This window comes from Micropterus dolomieu, linkage group LG09, assembly GCF_021292245.1.
Source record: "Micropterus dolomieu isolate WLL.071019.BEF.003 ecotype Adirondacks linkage group LG09, ASM2129224v1, whole genome shotgun sequence".
NCBI classification, from domain to species: Eukaryota; Metazoa; Chordata; class Actinopteri; order Centrarchiformes; family Centrarchidae; genus Micropterus; species Micropterus dolomieu.
This window is the reverse complement of record NC_060158.1, coordinates 16,767,850-16,790,605: the sequence shown is the minus strand read 5'-3', so window position 1 is coordinate 16,790,605 and position 22,756 is coordinate 16,767,850. Positions and strand designations below refer to the sequence as shown.

General features: G+C 39.0%; 1 protein-coding gene across 5 annotated transcripts in view; it reads left to right on the top strand.

The window, feature by feature from the left end:
* Positions 1 to 22,756, top strand: part of LOC123976198 — an 81,178-nt gene that overhangs the window by 45,744 nt on the left and 12,678 nt on the right. For 2 of the 5 annotated variants that reach the window (XR_006826285.1, XM_046058130.1), the window contains exons 15-49: positions 1,028 to 1,095; positions 1,222 to 1,296; positions 1,383 to 1,407; positions 1,496 to 1,516; positions 2,290 to 2,346; positions 2,429 to 2,568; positions 3,205 to 3,324; positions 3,568 to 3,625; positions 3,932 to 3,976; positions 4,076 to 4,132; positions 4,694 to 4,842; positions 9,277 to 9,378; positions 9,467 to 9,515; positions 9,604 to 9,684; positions 10,016 to 10,639; positions 10,731 to 10,808; positions 11,109 to 11,242; positions 13,214 to 13,309; positions 13,491 to 13,548; positions 13,690 to 13,838; positions 14,409 to 15,462; positions 15,558 to 15,679; positions 15,775 to 15,882; positions 16,453 to 16,510; positions 16,724 to 16,855; positions 17,048 to 17,134; positions 17,373 to 17,447; positions 17,754 to 18,029; positions 18,109 to 18,180; positions 18,267 to 18,400; positions 18,501 to 18,632; positions 18,873 to 18,930; positions 19,018 to 19,092; positions 19,209 to 19,304; positions 21,317 to 22,403. Coding sequence is in view for 4 of the 5 variants with exons in the window: in XM_046058130.1 (XP_045914086.1) it covers positions 1,028 to 1,095; positions 1,222 to 1,296; positions 1,383 to 1,407; positions 1,496 to 1,516; positions 2,290 to 2,346; positions 2,429 to 2,568; positions 3,205 to 3,324; positions 3,568 to 3,625; positions 3,932 to 3,976; positions 4,076 to 4,132; positions 4,694 to 4,842; positions 9,277 to 9,378; positions 9,467 to 9,515; positions 9,604 to 9,684; positions 10,016 to 10,639; positions 10,731 to 10,808; positions 11,109 to 11,242; positions 13,214 to 13,309; positions 13,491 to 13,548; positions 13,690 to 13,838; positions 14,409 to 15,462; positions 15,558 to 15,679; positions 15,775 to 15,882; positions 16,453 to 16,510; positions 16,724 to 16,855; positions 17,048 to 17,134; positions 17,373 to 17,447; positions 17,754 to 18,029; positions 18,109 to 18,180; positions 18,267 to 18,400; positions 18,501 to 18,632; positions 18,873 to 18,930; positions 19,018 to 19,092; positions 19,209 to 19,304; positions 21,317 to 22,403 (5,752 nt within the window). In the remaining variant the exon portion in view is untranslated. Of the gene's footprint in view, positions 1 to 1,027; positions 1,096 to 1,221; positions 1,297 to 1,382; positions 1,408 to 1,495; positions 1,517 to 2,289; positions 2,347 to 2,428; positions 2,569 to 3,204; positions 3,325 to 3,567; positions 3,626 to 3,931; positions 3,977 to 4,075; positions 4,133 to 4,693; positions 4,843 to 9,276; positions 9,379 to 9,466; positions 9,516 to 9,603; positions 9,685 to 10,015; positions 10,640 to 10,730; positions 10,809 to 11,108; positions 11,243 to 13,213; positions 13,310 to 13,490; positions 13,549 to 13,689; positions 13,839 to 14,408; positions 15,463 to 15,557; positions 15,680 to 15,774; positions 15,883 to 16,452; positions 16,511 to 16,723; positions 16,856 to 17,047; positions 17,135 to 17,372; positions 17,448 to 17,753; positions 18,030 to 18,108; positions 18,181 to 18,266; positions 18,401 to 18,500; positions 18,633 to 18,872; positions 18,931 to 19,017; positions 19,093 to 19,208; positions 19,305 to 21,316; positions 22,471 to 22,756 lie in introns of all 5 variants that reach the window. The other 3 variants (XM_046058132.1, XM_046058131.1, XM_046058133.1) reach the window with 3 other exon arrangements.

Sequence of the window (22,756 nt, the reverse complement as noted above, 5' to 3'; positions counted from 1 at the left end):
AAAATTCTATTGATCACTTTTAAAGCTCTTCATGGCCTCTCGCCTTGTTATATTTCTGACCTTTTAGTCCCATACGCACCAGCACGTACCTTGAGATCCTCGGGCAGAGGTCTGTTGTCTGTTGTCTGTTCCAGAGTCTCGACTGAAAACTAAAGGGGACAGAGCGTTTGCTGTCAGGGCCCCGAGGCTCTGGAACAGCCTGCCCGAGGAAATCAGGTCGGCTGAGTCAGTGAACTCTTTTAAGTCCCTTCTTAAAACATACTTTTATAGGAGAGCTTTTCCCGATCTTATTTGACTTTATTTTATCCCTTTTATTTTATTGTATTTTACTAATTTTATATTAAATTTTCATGCTCTTATCTTTTTTTGTATTATTCTTTACACTTGTTAAAGCACTTTGTAACTTGTTTTTGAAAAGTGCTCTACAAATAAGGATTATTATTATTATTATTATTTTAACATGTCATTAACTGGATCCTGACACCATTAAAACCAGGAAATGTCTAATTGCGTTTTTCTAATGAAACATCTTCCAGTTGAGGTCAACTGACAGAGCTTCTCTAAGCATGCAAACTTAACATCACAGTTGATACACTGAGTACATAAACCACATACATTTTACATGTGTATGTAATATAGTGTACACACAGGTTATACTGAATGAATAATTAACTATGACAACTGTATGTTTTGGTGTTAAAAGATCACTTCTGCGTCCTCTCACATGTTTTGGCTGCATGCATAATATCTTAATAGAAATTTTTTTTTTAAAACACCTCCATTGCAACCCTCTACGCAGGAATAAGCGGTTGACGATGGACGGATGGATGGACCTCCAGTGTTTTAAATAGCGTCTATAATAATACTTAAATCTTATCTCAAATTGTTGAAATAAAAAACATAATTTGATAGATTCGTGAAAAAGAGACGATGTATATTTTTTTTTAACTACTATTGTAAACATTTTTTTAATTGAATTTTAACAATATGGAATTAACAACTCTACTACTATGTTTTTTCTTTGTAGAGCGTCATACTGCGTCAGCAGGGTCTGTAGCAGTGCATGCTACATTATTCTACAAAGTTCGCTGTCAGGTAATAAAAAAAACTATCATAACACGCTGGATATTACTGCTGTACCAAATACCAAATGTTGCTGGACATTAAGAAAACAAGTTTACAGTGGACTTTGTTTCCGTTGTTTTTCCCCTCTTGTGGCAGAACTGCAATATGGTCTTTACCATAGGTCAGTATTTGAATCATTTGGCAGATTTGCAAAACTGGAAACACAAACAGGTAGATCAACATTTTTATATCTTTCTAGTCAAAATAAAATGATTTTTGATGATGTGCTATAAAATATGACTTCCGTTCTTCTCCAGATGTTGAAGAAATCCTTTGCTGAAGGTACATTGGACTTTTCTCTGATTTCTCTTATGATAGTGTATTGTTAAGATGATTTAAATGAGATTATTAATTTCTCCCTTTCTTACAGCTGGAAGAGATGACCAAACAGGTACACTTTTCTCCTTCTGTTACAACATGTTGCAACACTTTGAGACATTAGTTTAAAGCAATGCAGAAACTGTATTTGTCAAAAGGTTAGAAAACAAGTCTGTCAGCTTTAAAAAAAAAAAAAAAAAAGTACTAATAGTAATAAAGTACTTTATTAATCCCAATAGGAAATTATACTGTCAGCTTGGAACAAAAAACCCCAAAGACATTGAGCAAAACACTTAAAATAAGTGTGATGATTTTTACTGTACATAGATACGTGTTATACACAGTGAGCTTTGTATTTGAATTTCCAGCATTTCCTTTACAGTGATTGATGGTATCACAAAAGGCATTGGCATGTGTTTTTCTGTGTTTTCGGCCCAACTTTTGAGTTGACGACGTGGCAATTTTGCAGTTCCACTCTGACAAATAACAAAGGAAGGAGTTTACCTCATATATACCTTGCGACTGTCTTATCTCGTCTCCTACTTTTCATGCTGCCTTGGGCCAAAGCTGTTTCTTATTAGTTATTGTTTAGCAAACCCTCGTTCTCCCACAGGCCACGGCTTGACCTTTTTAGTAACATTTGTTAACGTTCCCACTCTCAGAGGCACCTTTACACAAGATTCTGATTTATCAAACATAGTAGAAATTAAACATGGTTATATGTGCATGAATAATTTGCAGTTTCCCTCACAATGTTCAAATCTGTTGTAATTTAAGAAAAATTTCCATAGATTTTGGTATTTATTCAGCTCCTTCTCTTAACCCTCTTTCCTTTTTTAATGTTAGCATTCACACCCTGGCTGGACTTGTACACGTACACCCGAGGGAAGGAACCAGCTGTTGGTGAGCTGACCCACTTACTATGGTTTTGTTCGGTGTTAAACTGAGAAACATTTCATGTCTTAATTTGATTTTGTTTGTTTAGGTGCAAGCCTGATAGTGACGTGTATCACCACCGAGATTCAAATGAAACCTATTTATGTGTGCTTTGCTTGTGAGGACTCTTTCTCGGATTCCTTTCTCAAAGAACACTTAGACTCTCAAAAACATCTCATACTCACATTGGTAAGCTTTTGTTTGAGTTATTTCCATATGTGGCTTGTGTTTGGACATTACTATGACACCAGTGCAGCTGTGTGTGGGTGCTGGCGGTATGTACACTATGTACATAGTTTTTAGTTTTATATCACGTCTATATCAAATTCTGACACAGGTCAATAGCTGCCACATTGTTGGGTGTCCTTTCTTTTTGTAATTAAGGTGATCAGATTTAGAATAGTTTAGGTTTTTCTGGATTCCCACAAGCCCTTACGGTGCCTTTATAAGCCAAACTGTTAAAAAAAACTCTTTCAGGATTCCATTTAAAAATAACAATTCATGCAAGGGCCGGAAACACATTAATATACAGCGAAATCCAATGGGAAAAGCTTGTTTTTTTTTGGCCACTGTCCTAAATTATGGGGCGGCTGTGGCTCAGGAGATAGAGCGGTTGGCCGTTAATCGGAAGATCGGCGGTTCAATCCCCGGGCTGCATGTCGAAGTGTCCTTGGGCAAGATACTGAACCCCGAATTGCCCCTGGTGGCTGTTCCGCCAGTGTATGAATGTGTGTGACTGGTGAATGCAGATGTAGTGTAAAAGCACTTTGATTGGTCAAAAAGACTAGATATACAAATACGGAGCATTTACATTTAAATTCTTAGGTGTACCAGAATCCCTGGCGTCTCCCTTTTGCCTGGGAGAAACCTCTGGATATGAATTTCTTGAGGTCAATGGCATGGGAAGAGGAGAAGGAAAGAGGATCACATCAGATGATGCTGAAGGTAAAATGCCAATTCAAATATTTTGTATTTTCTTACTCTGGTGTTTACATCTGTGTATACATATACAAAAGTCATTATACCCGCATCATAGCATACAAAGTAACATTCAGTCTTAAAGCTAACACCACCACCACCAGAGTGAGGCTTCTTAATGTAATAGAAAGGTTAATTTCCTGTAATCATTTTCTCTAGACTAAATAATTTTCTTTAGCCATTACTTATTAAAAATGTTTCCTTTCTCAGGTGCTTGATATGCCATACTGGATGTTCCAGAGGCTCATCCCACCTTCTTACCCTAAAGGTACAATTGGTCTTGCATCAAATTATTCAGAGGTAGTTAGGGAGACTGTATCTTTCCTCTCTGCACTTAAACCCTTGTTTTAGACAATGCAGGAAATTATGCCACTAATTAATGTACCTGTACATTTCCCCATATTGCAGTTTTATTTATGGTGTCAAAATTGTGACCAGTGCTCTGTGAGATTTTTTTGAACTGGTTTTGGTCATACTTGCCACCAAGCCTACTTGCACAACATTAAAATCCAAAAAAATGAAACCTGTAGCAGTCTAACATAGTTTTGTGTTTTGTTCTTGATTTTGTCTGTAGTGATGGAGAGACTTGAACTATACCACACTATCTTAAAGCGTGAAGGTTAGTGCTAAAATAATTTCTTTATTATATAAGATAAATGAAATTATTTGACTTGTTTACTTTCATCTGACTTGTCTTTCTGCTTTTCTGTCTGTGCAGTTCCGCGGTGTGAAACATACAGCAAACTCCAACAAAACGAGAGATTTCCTTTGCTTGGTGGGTACTACTAGGGAGAAAAAGAAATCAAAAGTGTTGTGGTGGGAGATTTCTTTAGCGAACGCTCGTAATAAACTTTAGTCAGCCAAAAGATGAGAACTTCAGGCCACTTGTACACTTTATTGTGATATCACAGAACAATACAAATGCTGACACAACTGAATAAAGCATATGGTTTTATACCATGTGTATGTATTTCTAGCAGCTTTGTTTGTTCCTTTAAGTTCCAACATCTTTCTAATTTCTTTTCTACCCTCTCCCGCTTTTCATTTAAAGCTGTAGCCATTCTATCTCTCCCTGATGTTATCCATAGCATTGCCTAATGAAGTCTTGTGAATAAATATCTGGTTATTAAATCCTCAAACGTTCCACTGTTTGTTTGTATTTGTTTTTTTTAATCTGTAGTCATGTTCAGGCATGCATCATATCACTGAGGGCTATAACATGTACAGGGAGCATGCCCTTGGTCACGCAATTTGCTGAGCTTCAGCAAATTTATTATACATAATTTTACCACAGTGCACTATGGATTTCTTTTGACTTTTCACCTCGTCATTGCAGGTCATCAGTTCATGGTCAGTTACAGTGTGGCTGTCAAATGGCATCCGTCCACAGAAAGGGAATCCCTGTGTTTGCTCTGTGAGAGGAAGCTGTCAAAAGATGAATATTATGCTCATGTGTTCAGTCGGGAACATGTTGGAACATTTCTGGTGAGTATTTTTATTCCAAACGCTTCTCACGCATTATTATTTTCTTATTGTTGTTGACCTCTACCCAAATAGTGTTGTGCAAAGGCAGGCAAACAACAGCACAGTAAATAAAAATCCTAAAGGGTGAGACATCTGGGTCAAAAAAGAGATTAGACAGACACTGGAACTTAATAATAATAATAATAATAATAATAATAATACATAGAATGCATAATAGCATGTAAAGTACAGCATTTTGAAATAAGTGCAGCAGTGCATAAATGTGAAACAAAGTGCAAAAAGAGGTTTCATATCTACATTAGGAAAGTCATAGCTAGTTAAAAGCAGTTTTTAGCTTTCTTTTTAAAATATTTAGCTTGCAGGCTTTCCAGATATCTATAGGGTGTAACGGTCAAAGGCTGCATTTTCTTTCTGCTGTTTGTGGGAACCTCCTATAAACCGGGAGTAGGGGATCGGAGTGTTCTTGAAAGCAAGTTGTGAACAAGGGAGTCAGCAATGTAGCTTGGTCCTAGCCCGTTAAGAGCTTTGAATATCAGGAGGGAGGACCTCCAAATAAATTCTAAATATTGAAGGAAGCCAGTGCAGAGCAGCTAAAACAGGACTAATGCTTGAAATAAAGGCATGAATAAGTTTTTCTGGATCTTTTTTAATTTATAAATAGTGGCACTTGCTGTGTTTCTAAGGTGTAAAAATTATGTTTTTGTTTCCTTCTTGAGTCAATTTCCCCAGATTATTAAACCACACTAGTAGGATTTCAGTTTTGTCCTTGTTTAACTTTAAGACATTAACGTACCTCCATTTATTTATTGCCAAAAGTAGTAGAAAAATGTGCTATGCTTAAGTATGTTAAACTGTTGCGAGCGTATAACATTTTCAGTGAACTTATATAGTCTCAGTCAACTTATAAAACAGGACCTGGTGCATAGACAGAGCTAGGAAATGTCTACGTGACTTGGTCATTCTTTGATAAAGATTATTCTAACAGTAAGGTAGTTTATAGCTGCAGCATTATTTGGTTCAGCAGAGTTGTGCAGTAACTTATCACTTGCATGGAAACATACATTGTGCTCTCTGATGATGTTACCACGTGGCACCATATATATTGAGAATCATAATGTACCAAAGAAACTCCCATGTGCAACCCTGAAACAGGTCTCAGACATTGTTTTAGTAAGAGCACCTTCAGTGCTGTTGTATTGTCTAAAGCCTAATTGAGATTTATTCAGGTAATATTTTCTTCGAGAAATGAGTTTATTTGCACTTGAACCAGTGAAAATAAAAAGTCGCTTTTTACCTTTTCAAGTATCTTACTAAAGATTGGAAGGTTAGATATCAGCCTACGGGTGGTCCTTGCATTACCGTTTAGGCTGTTTTTTTTTGGTTTTTTTTAGTAAGGGTTTTACAACAGCTGTTTTGAAGGCATCTTCAGGACATGACTACAACCACTATTGAATACCTGCTTAAAAAATGCTCTAGATACAGGGTAATACATGAGGTGGAGGAGTACTCCGTGTTAGTCTTGGAAAGGTCAGTTGACGTAATACCGGTGAAGTTCTGTTTTTACAGGATTTGGTGACGTTACGTGTGTTTACACCAGCAGCAATACTGCCACTAAGCAGGTTCTTCACAATTTGATGCGGAGAACAGTGTGGTGGGGGAATAAAAGTAAACGCTTTCCAGCATTCTCTGTAATAGTCTTGGAAAAGTAATCCTTTCTTGCAAGACATATTGCTTTATTATAGACAGTCATGGCTTCTTTGTATACTGTATTAAAGTTAACTGTAAGCCTTGTGTCCCCCTATTTTCCTTCAGCTGCTCTACAGATTCTGTTAACTAATTAACACTGTTTTTGTTAATTTTTCAACCATATCATTTAAAGAGCAGTCATAACTGTATTACTCATAATATTGGAGAACTTTGCTTGAGCCTTGCCATCTAGGAATCTCTTTTTAACTGTAAATTTTTAAAATGTATTAGTTTTTGTTAATATTAGGTTGGCAAATTCAGGGATGGTCAGAAATAGATCATCTTAATACTGAAACATTATCAATGTTTAACCCTGTTTTTATAAGCTAGTTAAGACTTTTACCATGCTAATGAGTGGCTTCATTTACATGGTGGTGAGTTCAAAGCTGTTCAGTAAAGCTTGAGAGCTTTGGGGTCATTATTTTTGGTAATATGAATATTCTGAGAAATTTACCCAGGTTAATGCCATTACACACACTGGCCAACTAACCAACTGGCCCATACGATATTGACACTTTGAGAATTAATTCAGTGCAAGTCTATGGGAGAGAAATATTACAGGTTAGACTATTAACAAAGGGCAATTTATATGAGATCTAAGGAAACCTGACTGCTCTTTTAAGTGGAAGTGCTTGCCCTTAATTAGAGATGTGACTTTAATAACTTACATGAGTGTATGTATAATGTCAATTGGATATAAGAATATAAACATACTGTACATGTATGTGTTTCACTAATTATTCAGTAGTGTGCAAAAGGCAAAACCCTCCAGCCAAGCTTCTGGCATCACTGTGTGGGCTCTGTGGTGCAACTCCTCAGAGTGGTCAACCCTGGACACGACAGGGAACAGGCCATGTTAAATTTACTGCCCCTCTTGTGTCACTCATCCTTTCACCTGAGTTTTTAAAGAACTAATTTATTTGGTTGTGGTCTGAAAGGGGGGATAGCTGTCTGACAGTGAATGCACTAATAATGGAGGGGTCCTTGTCAATGATTTCATACTGTAAGTTACTACACTAAACCCAAGAGCCAGCACATTTACAATTAATTTTACTCTGGTTGCTTCTATGTAACGTTAGCAAGTACACGTTGCTCGAATCCAGTGTTATCTTTATTTCTATTAATACTTTATATCATACATAGAAGCTTATATTTTAGCTTACTCAATTTTAGTTGCCTAACTCTAGCATTAGCTAGCTTAGTAACGTGTTATGTCACTGTTGGACATGCTGTGGTCACCGGGGGAGGACGAGAGAGGACAGGTATTTTTTAAACAGTCTATGGTATTTGCACAGATGCCATGAGCTGAAATGCCAAACTTCTGATAAAAAATGTCAGTTGTTAAACTTGATCAGATATGGTCTTGATTTGAGTTAATTTTAAAATGTCCATCAAAAGGGATTATTAAATATGTTGTAACTTAACTGAAACAATATTGGTTATTGGTACATGTTTGTCCTGTTGAAAACTGTTAATACTAAAAACTGTAGTTTAAAAACAATTTATTGATTGGTAACATTTTTAGGTTTTTAAAAGGCTGACGAGAACAGACATTTCTGTCAACCTCATTAAAATGCTTTGTCAACAGTTGTTAAAGATAAAGTTCGCTAAAATGGTCAGTAATTTGTTGCAGTCTGTTTAGTCTATGTTCATCTTTCTCATTTTATAACGTTATCCATAGCAGACTACAATAACTACAGTTATGTTTATGGACAATGACACTGCTGTACATTTTACCATCAAACTACTGTTTTATTACTACTTAATTCATTAGACAAAATTCAAAAATTAAACATGTTACCACTGTTGGACCGTGACTTGAAATTACCCTTTTTAAACTATGTGTAGTCCTTGGTCCTGCGTGTTCTTTCACGAAGCAATAGGAGAAGATGTTTTTGGTCCACGTTAATCAGTTTTATTACAAATAAATGAATAAGGCTTACAGAGCTCTGGGTCAATCTTCCTTTGTTTGACAAACAACAAGCTGTATCAGTTCATGAAGTCTGACTGGCTATCTCTCCCTGACCCAGTGTTTTAGTATACATCCTCACCTCATAAAACAAAAGTGTAGGTCAGTCCATGATTGGCCCACGTCCTCTGACTCAACGAATCATCATGCTGTTGCTGGGCAGATTATGAGCGTAGTTCCTGAAATAAGATATCTTGGAGAAGAGATGTTTTGTACCACATTCCAAACCACCCCTCACCCATTGTTCAAGTGTCCTTATCTGATCATGCAGAGACCCCCTGTTTCTGCACCTCTCCAAAAAACACCCACATCAGGTCTAGTTTAATAAATGATAAACCAACATATAAACTTCTACCTATAAAATACATCAGAGATCAATATAAGAAAACACAATAATTTTGGTTACCCTGAGTAATAGAAAAATCATACTATCATAATCTCTCACCACCCAATGCTAATTATATTATGAATTATACAGTATATTCTTTCTTCTCTCCTATTCTTTTTTCTGTTTACAGGTCTTAAAATGTGTCTGTCAATACTGTTTATTAGCTATAGTTGCAAAAAACACAACCACACAAATAAGTACAATAATGTACTAATATAATAATGAATAGCTATGGTATATTGGATATTGTACACATGGCGTCAAATGACTGTTTTAAATGTATCAGAAAAACTTAGTAGACATTTTTGTGTGTGTCTTTGTGTCTGTGTAGAACCATTTCCACCCAGGCTCGCTGAACTCAAGCATGGATGCAGAGGCCTTGTTGGACTTGGCGAAACAGGCCGCACGTATTCATTCTGTATCACATGCACAGGTATTCTATACTAGAAACTGAATCTTTGTGGAGTGTCTCCTCCAGCCATGCGCTAATGCTTTTGTTCCAATATTTTCTGCCTTCAAAGATCATGGCGTTGGAGACGCCCATCTGGGAGCCATGCTCCTACCGGAAAAGTGAGTGTAACTATTGTGAACAATGTTCCACATGGTCATCTGTAACTGTGAATTGGTTTCTTGACTTTATTATACTGTTTTGTTCCAGCAATATCCATCCTGGCATCTGTGAAGAGGAGGGAAGGCAAAGGAAAGCTTGAACCTGAAATAATACCAAAAATGAAGCTTTGTAAGTCAAGCCAGATATACTAGCTAAACATTTTGTTATGTAGATGTTTTATGTTCAATATGACCTTTACTAGTCTGGTTTAGGCTTGAGTGGTGGCATGGTGGGAGATTTTGTTTGTTTTTTATATTTAATTATTTGGTGTAGCAGATAAGAAAAATATCATGAGGGTACATTTGGCTTCCTGGAAATCCTCTACTATTAATCTGTTCACCTCATCCACTGATTTCTTAACTTGGACAGCAGTTTGTATTATTGCTCATTGGATGGATACTTGATAAACCACTGCAAATGATTATAATCAGATTCATTTTTTTAATGTCATGTTTCTCAGCCCCCAGAAAAACTTCAAAAGACATGGACAAGGACCATGTGAGAGACAACAGTCAGAAAAACGGCAGGATGATGGAGGGGCCTGAGAAAAACTACAGTCAGAAGTCCATAGACAATAATGAGACGACCATGAAAAAGATTTCAGTAGAAGCTGCTGCTGAAATCCCCAGTATACACTGTGTAGAAAGTGCAGCTGGCAAGAAGACTCATACACAAAGTGAAAAAGAATCAGAGCAGAGAAGAGAGGTGTTTTCAAAAGCTAGTTCAGAGGAGACAATGAATGCAGATAGTATGTGCCCGGCAATAAAGGTGGAGAAGATAGAAGAGGAAAAGGTAGAAAAGACTATTAAGCAGGAGAAGGTAGAAGAGCCTACAGCGACCCTAGAAAGCTGCCAGAACACAGACAAAAACGATGGAACAGAGTTTGGAGAAAAATGGCGCAAAAGTAGCAAAGAGGTCTCGACACCGTTGAATAACATTTACAAAGAAAATGAAAGAAAGAGGCCCAGCAACATGTTTGAAAAATCACAGGACACATGGGACTATAAAAGGCAGCGGCTCACCTCCGAACATGACGCATCTGAAGGAAGTGGAGGAAAACCAAGTCAGACTGCGAAGGATAAAGGTATCTAAATGTCATATTTAGGTTTGTCGATGACTTTTCTCTGTTTCTGTGAAAATGTCTCAGTCTGTGGTTGTCTATGGCTCTCTTACAGTGTCTTCTAATGTGAACCCCCAACAAGGACATCACTTGTGGCAGTATCTCCAGAGGGAGAGCCGAGAGCCTGTGGTTGGTCAGTGCCTTTAAAAATAAATTAAAATATTGTAGGAAACTTGGTCTGTTACTGTCCACTGGTAATGTTGTTGTTACGCTGATTGTACCATAAATGTTAAATTTGATGTTAATTGTTGGTTGGCTGGTTTAAAATGTTTTTGGAGAATTTAATGATGAAAAGAAAAACTTTCAGTTATGATATTTTGATTTCTCATATGTACATGAGCTCGATTTATTCTTAATTAAATGACTTCTGTGAAAATTTCTAGCCAGATTTAATATTGATAACACAATAAATGGTGAATGTAATGTCTTCTAGGTTTAAGTGCTCTCATTGAATGCCATTGTGATCAGCGTGCCCCTATCTACCTCTGTGAGTGCTGCTCTCTGAAGATCCTAGAGAAGGACATCGTCAGCCATGTTACTGGATTATACCACCAGAAAGTGTATCTGGTAATGAGTAAATTTAATCTTAAGCCTAGTTCACACTACACGATTTTAAGCCCAATTTGCCGGTCGGTGAACTTGGTGACCGTCAGGCTCAGACTTGGCTCAGACAATCCCTGCTACCTGGGTGTGCCAATCCATTCTTTCACCCTTATTCTTTGTCTTTATATTTGCTATCTTTATAACAACAAACAACAGCTGTTTCGTGTGTAGATTCACGTCATTTGTTTCACATTGCACGTGTGTTTTCTTGACAAAACGTGGTTTGGAGACCAGCGTCTTGTCAGCTCGTGTAGTGTGTGAACCCCTGTCATCCAACAGTCACGTAGTGTGAACGTCAGAACGACTTCAAGACTCCCATCACATCATCGCAAGCTGTGTAGTGTGAACAGCACGGCGATTTGCCGTCGCTGAAAGTCGTGTAGTCTGTGCGAGCCTTTAGTAGTCAGAAGTGTCAGATTCTGTATTTACATAGACTTATTGGTCAATGTAATCCTTCCTCCTCTCCATACTGGCCAAGATTCCTTAAAGAGGTGGTATTATGGTTTTTGGCTTTTTCCCTCTCCTTTATTGAGTTAAATATCTTTTTTGTGCATGTAATAGGTTTGCAAAGTGAAAAAGCCCGAAGTCCAGCCCAAAGGGAGTTCCCATCTCCCACAGAAAACACTGCTCTGAAGTGCTTGAAAACAGCTCGTTTGTAGTCCAGTCTTTACTTCCCTTTCTTGTGACGTCACAATGAAAATACGTGTCATAATGCTCGCTGAGCGACTAGTCCGACACGCCCTCAAACACTGGTGGAAAAACACCTCTCCTCTCCCTTCCAAACACTAGCTACCCTCCAAGCAGTCAATGGACATAAAGTTGTTACTGTGATGTAGAGACAGAGCTCAGTTAAAACATTATGGATAAAAGATACTTTTGTTACAGATTAATAACTCACCACTCTGAAACTCTTGCTCCAGTCCAAATTGCCAACATGGTCGGCAACACGTAGCCTACAGCTGAATCAAAGCTGTTTCTCTGCTTTTGATTGGCTATTACCAGCCTTTCGCTGACCTGCCCTTCTCTGCTTCTGATTGGCTAGTAGTCCTTAACTAGGAACTGCGCATATGCAACTCCCAACAAAGATCATTTAGAGACAAGCTGTATCACTCTAGCCTTCAACACACAGGGTGAAAAGAGGAGCTGCAGCAATGTGCAGTATGACAATAAATATGGTGTTTTTTGAAAATTAAACCATGTAAACCTGTTCTGGTACAACCTCTAAATAGGATTTTGAACCTGAAAATGAGCATAATACCACCTCTTTAATGGAGCCACTACACTGTAAGAAATGGGGGACAATTACACAGTTGTCATTCTGTGCATAAATGATGGTTAATGCTACGTTATGGTCATTTTAGTGTTTTTCCTTGCTGAGCAGTGGTGGAGAGAGAAGTTCTGACAAACTCTCAGTTGAATGTAAGTTTGTTGCCTGAACAAAACACCAGCAGTAAAGATGCACACAACTGCTAGGTCAAGGATACCCACCCGATTTGAATGACTGAGTCTACTGACAATATTCCTTTACAGCCATTATGAACGGAAGGAATTATTGCAACCAATATGTCTTTTTTTTTTTTTTTTTTTTTTTTTTTTTTTTTTTTTAAATCTACGTTTTTCATGTTAATATTGTTTTAAGATAGACTTAATCATTCCAAACCTATCCTTTAAAACACACGTTCCTATTATATCCAAAAAAGTATCAAAATACCATGTTGAAGAATGATCAATATTCATAGCTTGCTACTACAACAGCTAACATTACTGTCAACTTACTTTTAAAGCATACCATAGTTATTTAAGATCTTCATTACAAGAGTAAAGCCACCTTCAGAATTATGGTGTTTCCTAGTTTCTACCACGTTTGATACAAATACAACAGATGGTCTGTTTTATAGTAGTAATACCTTCACTTGTGTATGTTTCCGACATTAGGGTTTACAGGAACTGTCATGGAACGAGCAGAGGCAGAGGATCATCAGACATCAGGCTGCATTGGTTGAAAAGGAGAAGGGATATGGAGACGCTCAGGTGTGATGCTGGTCTAAATTACTTTAGTTGTAGACATGTTACACTGACACTTAAAAAAAAATAAAATAAAAATAAAACGTCAGTCCTGGATAATATTGGCGTAAAGATCTAAAAGAAAAATCATAAAGAGGGAGAGAAAAGGAGCCAGTAATATGTTTTACTAATTCTTGTTTGTCTCCAGGTTGTTGATCTGGATGAAGATATTTACAATAACATCTCAAAGCAAAACTTTAAATCAGGTAAGGGTACATCTTTCCTTAAATTTGTGTCTTCTTTTGTCTTGACTGGTTTTGGTTGAAGTTAATTTTGTGTGATTTTACAAGTGAGTCTGAACGTTTTTACAGTTTAATATTCTTCTGTATTTTCCATTATTTACACAGCCATACAAACAGTGAAGGCACTTCATACTCAGCAGGGCGGCGGACGTGAACTCCCTTCAACCACAGCTCTGCCTGCTATTCATCCTGTGGACACATCAGTAACCCTTCATGCTCAGCATGAGGTCTATTCTGCGATGGATGAATTCCGGGTTAGTCAATTTCTTCCATTCGTCATAAAGAAGTCAATCTGCATGCTGAGCAGATAAAATCGATAACAGGAAGATGCAGCTTAATGGAGCACCACAATTCTGCTTGAGTCTTTTCTCACTGCACTTGTGTTCACCTTATCTCTCTATCTTGACAACATGTTTGAGTCAGGGACAGAAGGGTTTTGACCAGACAACACACTCATTTTATTCTGCTTTTGCTCAGAAATTACAGTGGCCGCAAAACTTGTGAAAAACACAAAAGGACGTGTTATATTGTCTGTCCTGGGCAATATGGCGCACTCTGTGGAAGAGTACCTGCTACTTCTGTAGATAGAAAGGGCCCATTATAAGTTAATGAAAACGTGTGGGGGGTTTTTCAGGTGATTATACACTAATGAAAGCATGCTTACATACTGCTAATAGATCCCCCTATATCTTACACACTGGACCTTTTAACAAAAAGGCTTATAAAGTTAACATGGTAACACATTTGACGGGCAGTGACAGTTCTGTGTAGCTCTCAGCTGAAAAAATGAGCAGTCTACTGAATACAATTGTTTCATTTCAAAGGTGGTGAAGATGGAGATTGATGATGATTCAGAAGACTCTGAGGCACAGCAGTCTTCAGTTGCTGCAGCTGTGTCTGTAATGGCAGGAACCACCTCCAAAACAACTGAAGACGTCAAAATGACAAATATCAAAGTGCTTGATTCAGCTGACAATGGTAACACTTGCCTTACTGTTTCCAGATGTAGTAAAGAAACAACAAGTCTTCATGTGTCTATAAGTGGGGCAAACACAGCACGTATGCATCCTGAATCCAAAGGAAAAGCTGAACACATTAGTGTGGGGTCATTGAAAATAGCAACCACTTCCAAAATAGAGGGGACATGTCAAACTGTAGCAACGTCAGATTCCACGGGAACCACCCTCACCAGACCCATGACGGCCAAAACTTCAAATTCTATTCCAGACACCACAATATTATCAACCATCTCCAAACTTCCAGCCACCAGCTCCAGCTATTATACAGCCTCCACCACATTGAGAGAAACTGCCTGCAAAAATGTAGCAAATACCTCCAGTGCCGGTGCAACCCCCTCTAAATGTACAGCAAATGCTTCCAAACTGACAGGAACCACCTCCACCTCTAGTGCAACCAACTCAAGTACAACCTCAACCACAATGCCTGCAACAGTGTCCAAACCACTGGAAAGCAGGACTGCAGCTGCATCAATGCAAGTTGCAGTGTCTTCATCTAAAGCTGCCACCATCTCTAACACAGGATCCAAAGTAGTGCGTGAAGTCAACAGCAAAACTTTACCTGCCTACAAAAATTCAGAAACTGCATCCAAAGCTATGGTGACATCTGCAGCCACCGCAAAAATGACTAATATGTCAGTTAAAGACGAAAACACAGAAGCCTCTGTCAAGACTGTACATATGAAGAATTCCTTGGGGTCAAGTGCTGATGTCGCATCAAAAATTCCTAAGAGTAACGCATCTGCAGCTCTCCGCCAGACCACGCTCATGTCTGTCAGGTCTGAAAACCAGAGTCCACCCCCAGAGCCATCACATGCCTCCGCAAGCAAGACAAAGTCACATGAAACAGCTCCTAGAGTTGGTAAGTATTTTGTGTAGATATACATGTAAATATGTCTCTATGAATTGGTCTCTTCTTTCAATCAGAATCAATGCATTGTTGTCTTTACTTTATAGGCATAAACCAGCTGATTGTAGTGTCATGTAGAGGAAAGCGGCAAGTCTACTGTCAGCTGTGTTCAGTCAAGATGCAGAAGTCCGATCACCTACTTGATCGTGTCCACAAGTATAATTATGTGGTGCGTACTTGACAAGTCTTGTAGAAAATGCAGGAAGCTTGTAAAACAGGGCAGTATTACAAACCTTAGCTGTGTGCTCTTAATATTCGTACTAGAAAAAGATGTACCCTTGGTGGAAAGCCAAGCCATCAGACATGGAGAGCAAATTGGACAACATGGTAGCCAATTTGGCTGAGAATGATGTAGGATCCCCCTCCGCCCAGGTAAACGTGACCCAAAACCTTTTGTCTGTGTTAATCTGACTTAATGGTGTGATGTCAAATATAATACAAAAAATAATTAAATACACTTTAATTATATTAATTATTATTATTATTATTTATTATTATTTATTATTAATAATATTATTTATTATTATTATTAATATTATATTATTTTATTTTTTTTAAACAAAGAATTATACTTAAGTCAAAGATACTGTGCAAGATTGTTGTTGCGTAACCACATTGTTTTTTTACAAACCGTTCTGGTCTTTAGTGCAATGATCAACTTAAATAATTGACACCTATCTTTAATGATAAGCTCACTTGAATTGATGTTATTTACTCATATTTGTACTGCTTAAGGAGCCTAAATTATTGAAATTGGTGAATGTTTTTAAGATGTTCTGTATCTTAGTTAAATGCAGTGTATTGAATTACTGGCCATTGGTTATGAGGGATACAGTTAAGAAATGACAACAAATGCATGAGAACATACATCATGGAAATGTGTTTAACGAAGTAGCATGTTATGGTTTTAACATTGTGTGCCTGTTTCTGTCTTTCTGCTAGACAATGGAAGTGAACATTGATGAGTACAACGAGCTGAATGGTCTTCCAGACAACAAAGGTAAAGATATTCTAATACCCTTCACAAATCTACTGCTACGTGGCTTACAAGGTGAAAAGATTACAAAGAACCGTCCGTCTCTATTTGAGTTGTTCAGCCATGTTAGCAGTGGGGTCAGAGGGGACTGAGAGAGAAATTATCCAGTCAAAATAACAATACTGCAGATTTGTTTTATAAATGTGGAGAAAATCATAATTCTCTTTTTATTCTCAGCTCTAGAAAGGGTGAAAGCAATGGTGAAACAGAACAAGTCGCAGGTCTCATCCTCCACAACTGATGCTGCAGAGGCTTTGAGACAGCGTGTTGCCATTGCTAGTCCATGTGAAATTTCAAGCCCAGATGATGGTAAATTCAATTGTCGTTTCTTAGCACCAAGTTTGACAAACGTATTGTTGCCTTAGCTAAAGTTAAAAAGATTCTTTATTTTTGTTAAGTTGAGAAAATCATGATGTGTCTGTGATGTTTTTAGAAAACCAGTGAATGAGACACAGAAGTATGGAATTACAGTACACCAATTACTCTGATTTTGTCTCTCAGTGACTTCCATGCCACAGAATGAAATGGCAGGACCTTCTACTGATAACCAATCAGAGCAGGAGAACAAATATGAGCCCCAGACGCCAGGTGAGAGCCCACATACTCACACGCAAGATTTGCTCCAGACTCACATGTCCATTTCATGAGAGATGTTATTCAGACTGTTTTATATTGCCGTAATTAATTAAGAAAATTACAGTTACACAGACATTGAAGGTTTGTCTTCTGTCTATAATTACATATTAACCAACAGAAAATAATAATAAATAAAATAATGATTAACATATTTACAGCTGGACTAATACAAATTCTCTGCTCTTCTTAGACAAATTTGAGAGAGTTAAGTCGGATGTGGAGTCTCAAGCTACAGGTGAAGTCACAACTGCAATTGAGAGTTCTGGTAAACATTCAGCCTTGCCTTCAGTTTTTGTGTCTGTAATATATACATACAATTCTGACGAGTAGTCAAAGTAAAGTAAATTTAACGGCCAGAGGATGGCTCTGGATGACATTAGTAATTTTAAGCCACTATTACTTTATTAGCTGTTACTTTGTAAAAACAATATAATCACTTTATTCTACAATCTCTTTATTGGTGTGGTATGTGTGTCGTCTTCTTCTGCATCATCACTCATTTACACTAATCCATAATCTCTCAAAATGGGGAAACCTCTGGGTTGTGCCAATCCTCTTGCCGCTGACTCAGAATCTGCAGGCAGATTTGCCCAAACTCCTGATACATGCCAAGAGACTCTTTTGAGGGGACAACAGCAAGAGAGAAGTGATCCAGACTTACAGGACACACAGAAGGTGCTGGAAGGCACTCAGAAAACATCACTTGTAACACTCTTCAACCCAGACGCGCTTCCTTCCTCCGCTACAGTGAATGCCGAACAGCAGAAGCAATCAGGACACAGTCAGAGAACACAACATGTACCCATACACCACAGTACATCACAGGCACTGTCAAGGATGCCAGTAGGTAGGTGTTAAGCATTTGTGAGTCAGCAGTTGTTGCCATTTAATGTACTGATTTTGTTATTTTGCATGGGTGTCAACAGGCGAAAAAACTCAGGGCAGTCACTTGTCCACATACTTGAAGGTGCGGGGACTGGAAAATGAACCAGTAATAGGTGGGTGTTTCCATCCTCACACAGCAGACCCTTTTATGTAATGTCATAAAAACACATATATGTGAAAGACGGTGTGTCCTCATCAGGTCTGGGCTCTATGTGGGAGTGTCGAGGGATAACTCGGAAAGCATTCTTCTTGTGTGAGAGCTGCAAGGTTATGCTCCCAGCGGGACTCATCTGTGCCCACGTCATCAGCATTGAGCACAAGTTGTCATACGCAGTGAGTGGAGTCTTAATAATGTATTGAAAACCTCTAAACAACAAAAGTATTTCATGTTTGCTCCCACGGTATTTTATGAGATAATATGTGTATCTTTCAGCTGAGGCAGGACCCCAAATTAATGTCGCTTTGGCGGGATGATGAGCACCAAGAGAAAATACTTTTAGATAATTTATTAAACATTGTTGACAAACTCTCAGACCGCGAAGGCTTGGACAAGACCGAGGCGCAGGTAACCTATTGGGCCCATGTATTGTGTATGTTATCTGAAATGTCCTTGGGGTAATTTGAGCAAGATGTGGTTAAAGATAATTCTAAACATATTTGTTGTCTTCTTGATAAGTTCAGAAAGTAATTATGTTGGACAACCTATTTAACCTTTATTTGCCAACAAAAAACAAGTTAATGTACAAAGTGGAAATACACATCCATAATGCTAATTGTTAACCTGTTTGTGTTTTCTCTTTCAAAGTGTGTAATGCTGAGAAACGAGTTGTATGAGTATCTTCAGAAAGCTTCATTCAGTGAAGGTAGCAGTAAGCTTAAAAGGCTACAGAGTTTATGATCCATGGGAGTGTACAGTGTGTAGTATCAACTGTGCTCTTTGCTTTTCATAGCTTTAGAAATTGTAAAAGACATCTGGAAAGAACAGAGACTGAGCGTCCTCTGTCCACCCCCTTCACAACAAAAAGGTGAGTCCCATTAGTCCAGTCACAGGGTCATGTTTTGTCATTCTTATACACAACTAAAGTGACTAATAAAGGCAGAATGTGGGTCTGAGCAATGAGTTTTTATTTCTGTTGCACAGACCAGCAGCCTGATGGCCAACAGAGTCTAGAGGAATCTCTTCCCACAGAGATGCTGTCAGCACAGGCACTTGAGACAGACCACAGAAGTGTCAATGGTTTGATTTATCATAATATTTACAGTATTGAAGTTTTTTCCCCACATGTTGCAGTCCACTCCTGTGAACTTGCTTGAAAGTGCACAAAAAATATGATAAAAGTAACCCAGAATTCCAGTGTGTAATAATGATGATATTAAGTGAGTGTTTATGGTGTCAAATATTGTTTAACTCTGACTCATTTCATTAAAATGTTCCTGAGCTTATCCAGACCCTGGGCTCAAAACCAAGTGAAATGTATGACTTGTTACCTGCTAACGAGAAACTGTTGACTCAGTATTTCCCATTAATTAACGAGACCATGGCGGCCCGCCAGAGTCTAATTTGCTCCACCATCTCAAAATGAAATGAAAATATTTTTACACATCTCATTACACATAATAAAATTTTAGACCTCTAACATTTGGCCGCTGCTCTGCGCTACTGTAAGCTTGCACACTTTGGCATTCGTCCCGAATCGACTACGTTTCTTCCGAGATAACTACGGTAACGTTGACTGTCTATTTCTCTGTCGGTCTGTTCACTCGCTTGAGAGAAGGCGATTAAGCTAGCCGCGCCTCCATTTGGAGTGCACATGTATTCAAGCCTTTATGGTAAATTCACTGAAACGGCCCAGAGTGAGCTGACAGGCAGGTTAGCGACTTTATCCTGTCAGTTTGTGTCTTTACAAAGACAAGTGTTGCAGTATGAGAGTCCTACCTGAAGAGAGGCTGTGAAGTCTTCATGTTACACCATACGAGAACCACATGCAACATTATTTATCAAATTGGGTCGGACTCTAGTCGAACTTGATGAATTTAGCGCGAGGTAGTGTTGCCAACTTTGTCACTATGAAATAAGGGACAAAAGGTGGCACTGCTGCAGTGCGGGTATAGCCTATTTTTGTGTGAATATACAGTTTTAAGCAATTTGTCATAATGATAGCTAATCTCTTAATTAAATATTTGGTAGGTTTAACAATAGTTATTTACAGCAGGTACCTTCAACACAGTCCTTTTGTGTTTGCGACCTGACCTTTCTTTTCTCCATGAGAGGGAAGAATTTAGAAAGGTGCGTGACGCTGCGGAGAGCCCCCAGCTGCAGGATGGATCATGCTAATATTCTTTCAGCCAGAGGGAACGATCATGAAGTGAAGTCTGACGCACTGCATGATCATGATAGAGAAATACAGAGATTAATGTCAATAAAGCATGCTGTCAATATTTTAGAGACCCCCCCCCAAAGATCACAAATCATGCTTTTAGAGGAGCTGAGCTCCCCCTGGCTCAGCCATAGTTAGCACCCTGAGCGTAGTTGTCAAAAAATGGGACAAGAGAGGTCACGAATGGGACAACTCAATTAGGCCTAAAATAAGGGACGTCCCAGCTAATACGGGACAGGTGGCAACCCTAGCGCAAGGATACACATGTGACCACGCCCGGTTTTCAAAATGTGGTGTCTATACAGTATGGACATAAGATTAATTGGACTATATTCACAAAGTATTAAACATATTACCCGCGACCCTGTGCACAGGATGAGCGGTTGACGATGGAGGGATGGATTAAACATATTCCATGTGTCCATTAAAAGTAAAAATAACAACATTTTAGGGAAATTACTTATTCTATTTTCTATTCTTTGATTTAGGGTTTTTAGAAAAACATTAAATAAATGTGTTGACTTTTGTTGCCATTTCATCACCATTTATAGCTCCACGGTGGGTTTTTTATGAAATTTTTTTAGAGCACAACATTGTTTACAAGCATACAAATTTCTTCATAGATAGCTTCTTAATTTTGCACCAAATTAATGCATTTAACTTTAAAATGTACAAAAGTTTCTTCAATTATAAGTTTAAAAGTACAAATGTATTCATGTTTTCTTGTGCTTTTAAAATGTTTGTAAGACACTACTGGAATCATTTTCAGGACTCAGAATGGGGCTTATAATAACCTTTCTCAAAGCTGTAATATACTGAAGCTTTTTTATTTATTTTTTTTCTATCTCTCATTCATTCTTCTGTCTTTTAGAAGCGAGAAAAAAAACCGAACCACATTTGGAAGACACTGCTATGGTTGGAGATTTGGATGAGGTCAAACAAGGAAGAGTCTTGAGTCTGGATGTGACCAGTGTCTCCTTACAGGCTGATTCAGTTGTCTCTCCACTCTCTGCTGCTGCCACACATATCTCTCCCAAAGGGACCTGTGTGAGCCTGTTTGTGCAACCAGAAGTCAAACCACCAGTCTCGCAGCAGCAGAGGCCTGTCCCCGAGTTGCTAGTGAAACGGGCAGAAGTGCGCTCCGAATCCCCATCTTCCTCTGTTGTTAGTCCTAGTCAAAGCCCGTCCCCGTCTCCCAGCAATAAATGCCTTTCAACCAAGAAAAGGCCAGCTGATGAAACACTGGTCAGACCTAACATAAATAACCAACTCAAGGGTCCTTTTGCAGCCAAATGTTCATGCAGTGCATTGCAGCCTATCAGTCAGCCCAGCCCTGAAACGGCCTCCGAGTCCACTTCTGTTAACCATGCTGCAACCTCCACCCTCCTGTCTGCTAAGGACGAAGGCACAGGAACTGGATCTGATGAGCAAGACACACCCATTATGGACTGGGACTCGTTCGCACAGATAATGGCTATGGTGAGAGAGAGGAAGTCTGAGATAAATATGCTCCCTGCTCCAGATAATGCTGAGACTACTACCGCCTCCGCTAACGCTTCAACCAAAAGTGCTGTGAAGAGAAGATGGGAAACAAAGTGTGTGCAGACTACATCTACAGTGGCAAAAAAAGAATGGGATTCAGAGTCTCAGCTGGTTAAAGCTACATCTAATGCAGACTCTGCCGGTACCACTGTTAGCAATGGGGTTTGTCAGTTGCCCATTAACACCATCGTAACTGCCAGGCCAGACCCCACTAAGCAGCAGTTTGTGGGCGGCTTTAATGGACAGGACCACAATCAGATCTCTTACGGTTTCTCCACAGCTGCAGCAGCAAACGCCAGTGACACTGTGGCAGCTTCAGGAGGGTATGGTCAGTACAGGCAAATGGCTTATTTTGCAAATGGACATTCAGATTATCTTTCTGAGGCTGTTGCAGATTACATAACACCAAACAAGCCTCCTGTATACACTGGGAGTTTGCACCAACATGAAGGGTATACTACAGGGGGACTCTACCCAAGCCAGATTTACCCAGGGCAGGAAGCAAATCACTTTGGACACACAGCAACTCCGACCCAAGGATGGGTGAGGCTGGGAATGCAGCAGCCGCAGCCGCAGCAGCAGCAGCCACCGCAGCAGCAGCAGCCACCGCAGCAGCAGCAGCCACCGCAGCAGCAGCAGCCACCGCAGCAGCAGCAGCCACCGCAGCAGCAGCAGCCACCGCAGCAGCAGCAGCCACCGCAGCAGTACCTCTCATGGACAAGTGGTTCCCTGGCTGCCGGAAATGGAAACGTGACCAGTGAATGTGCCT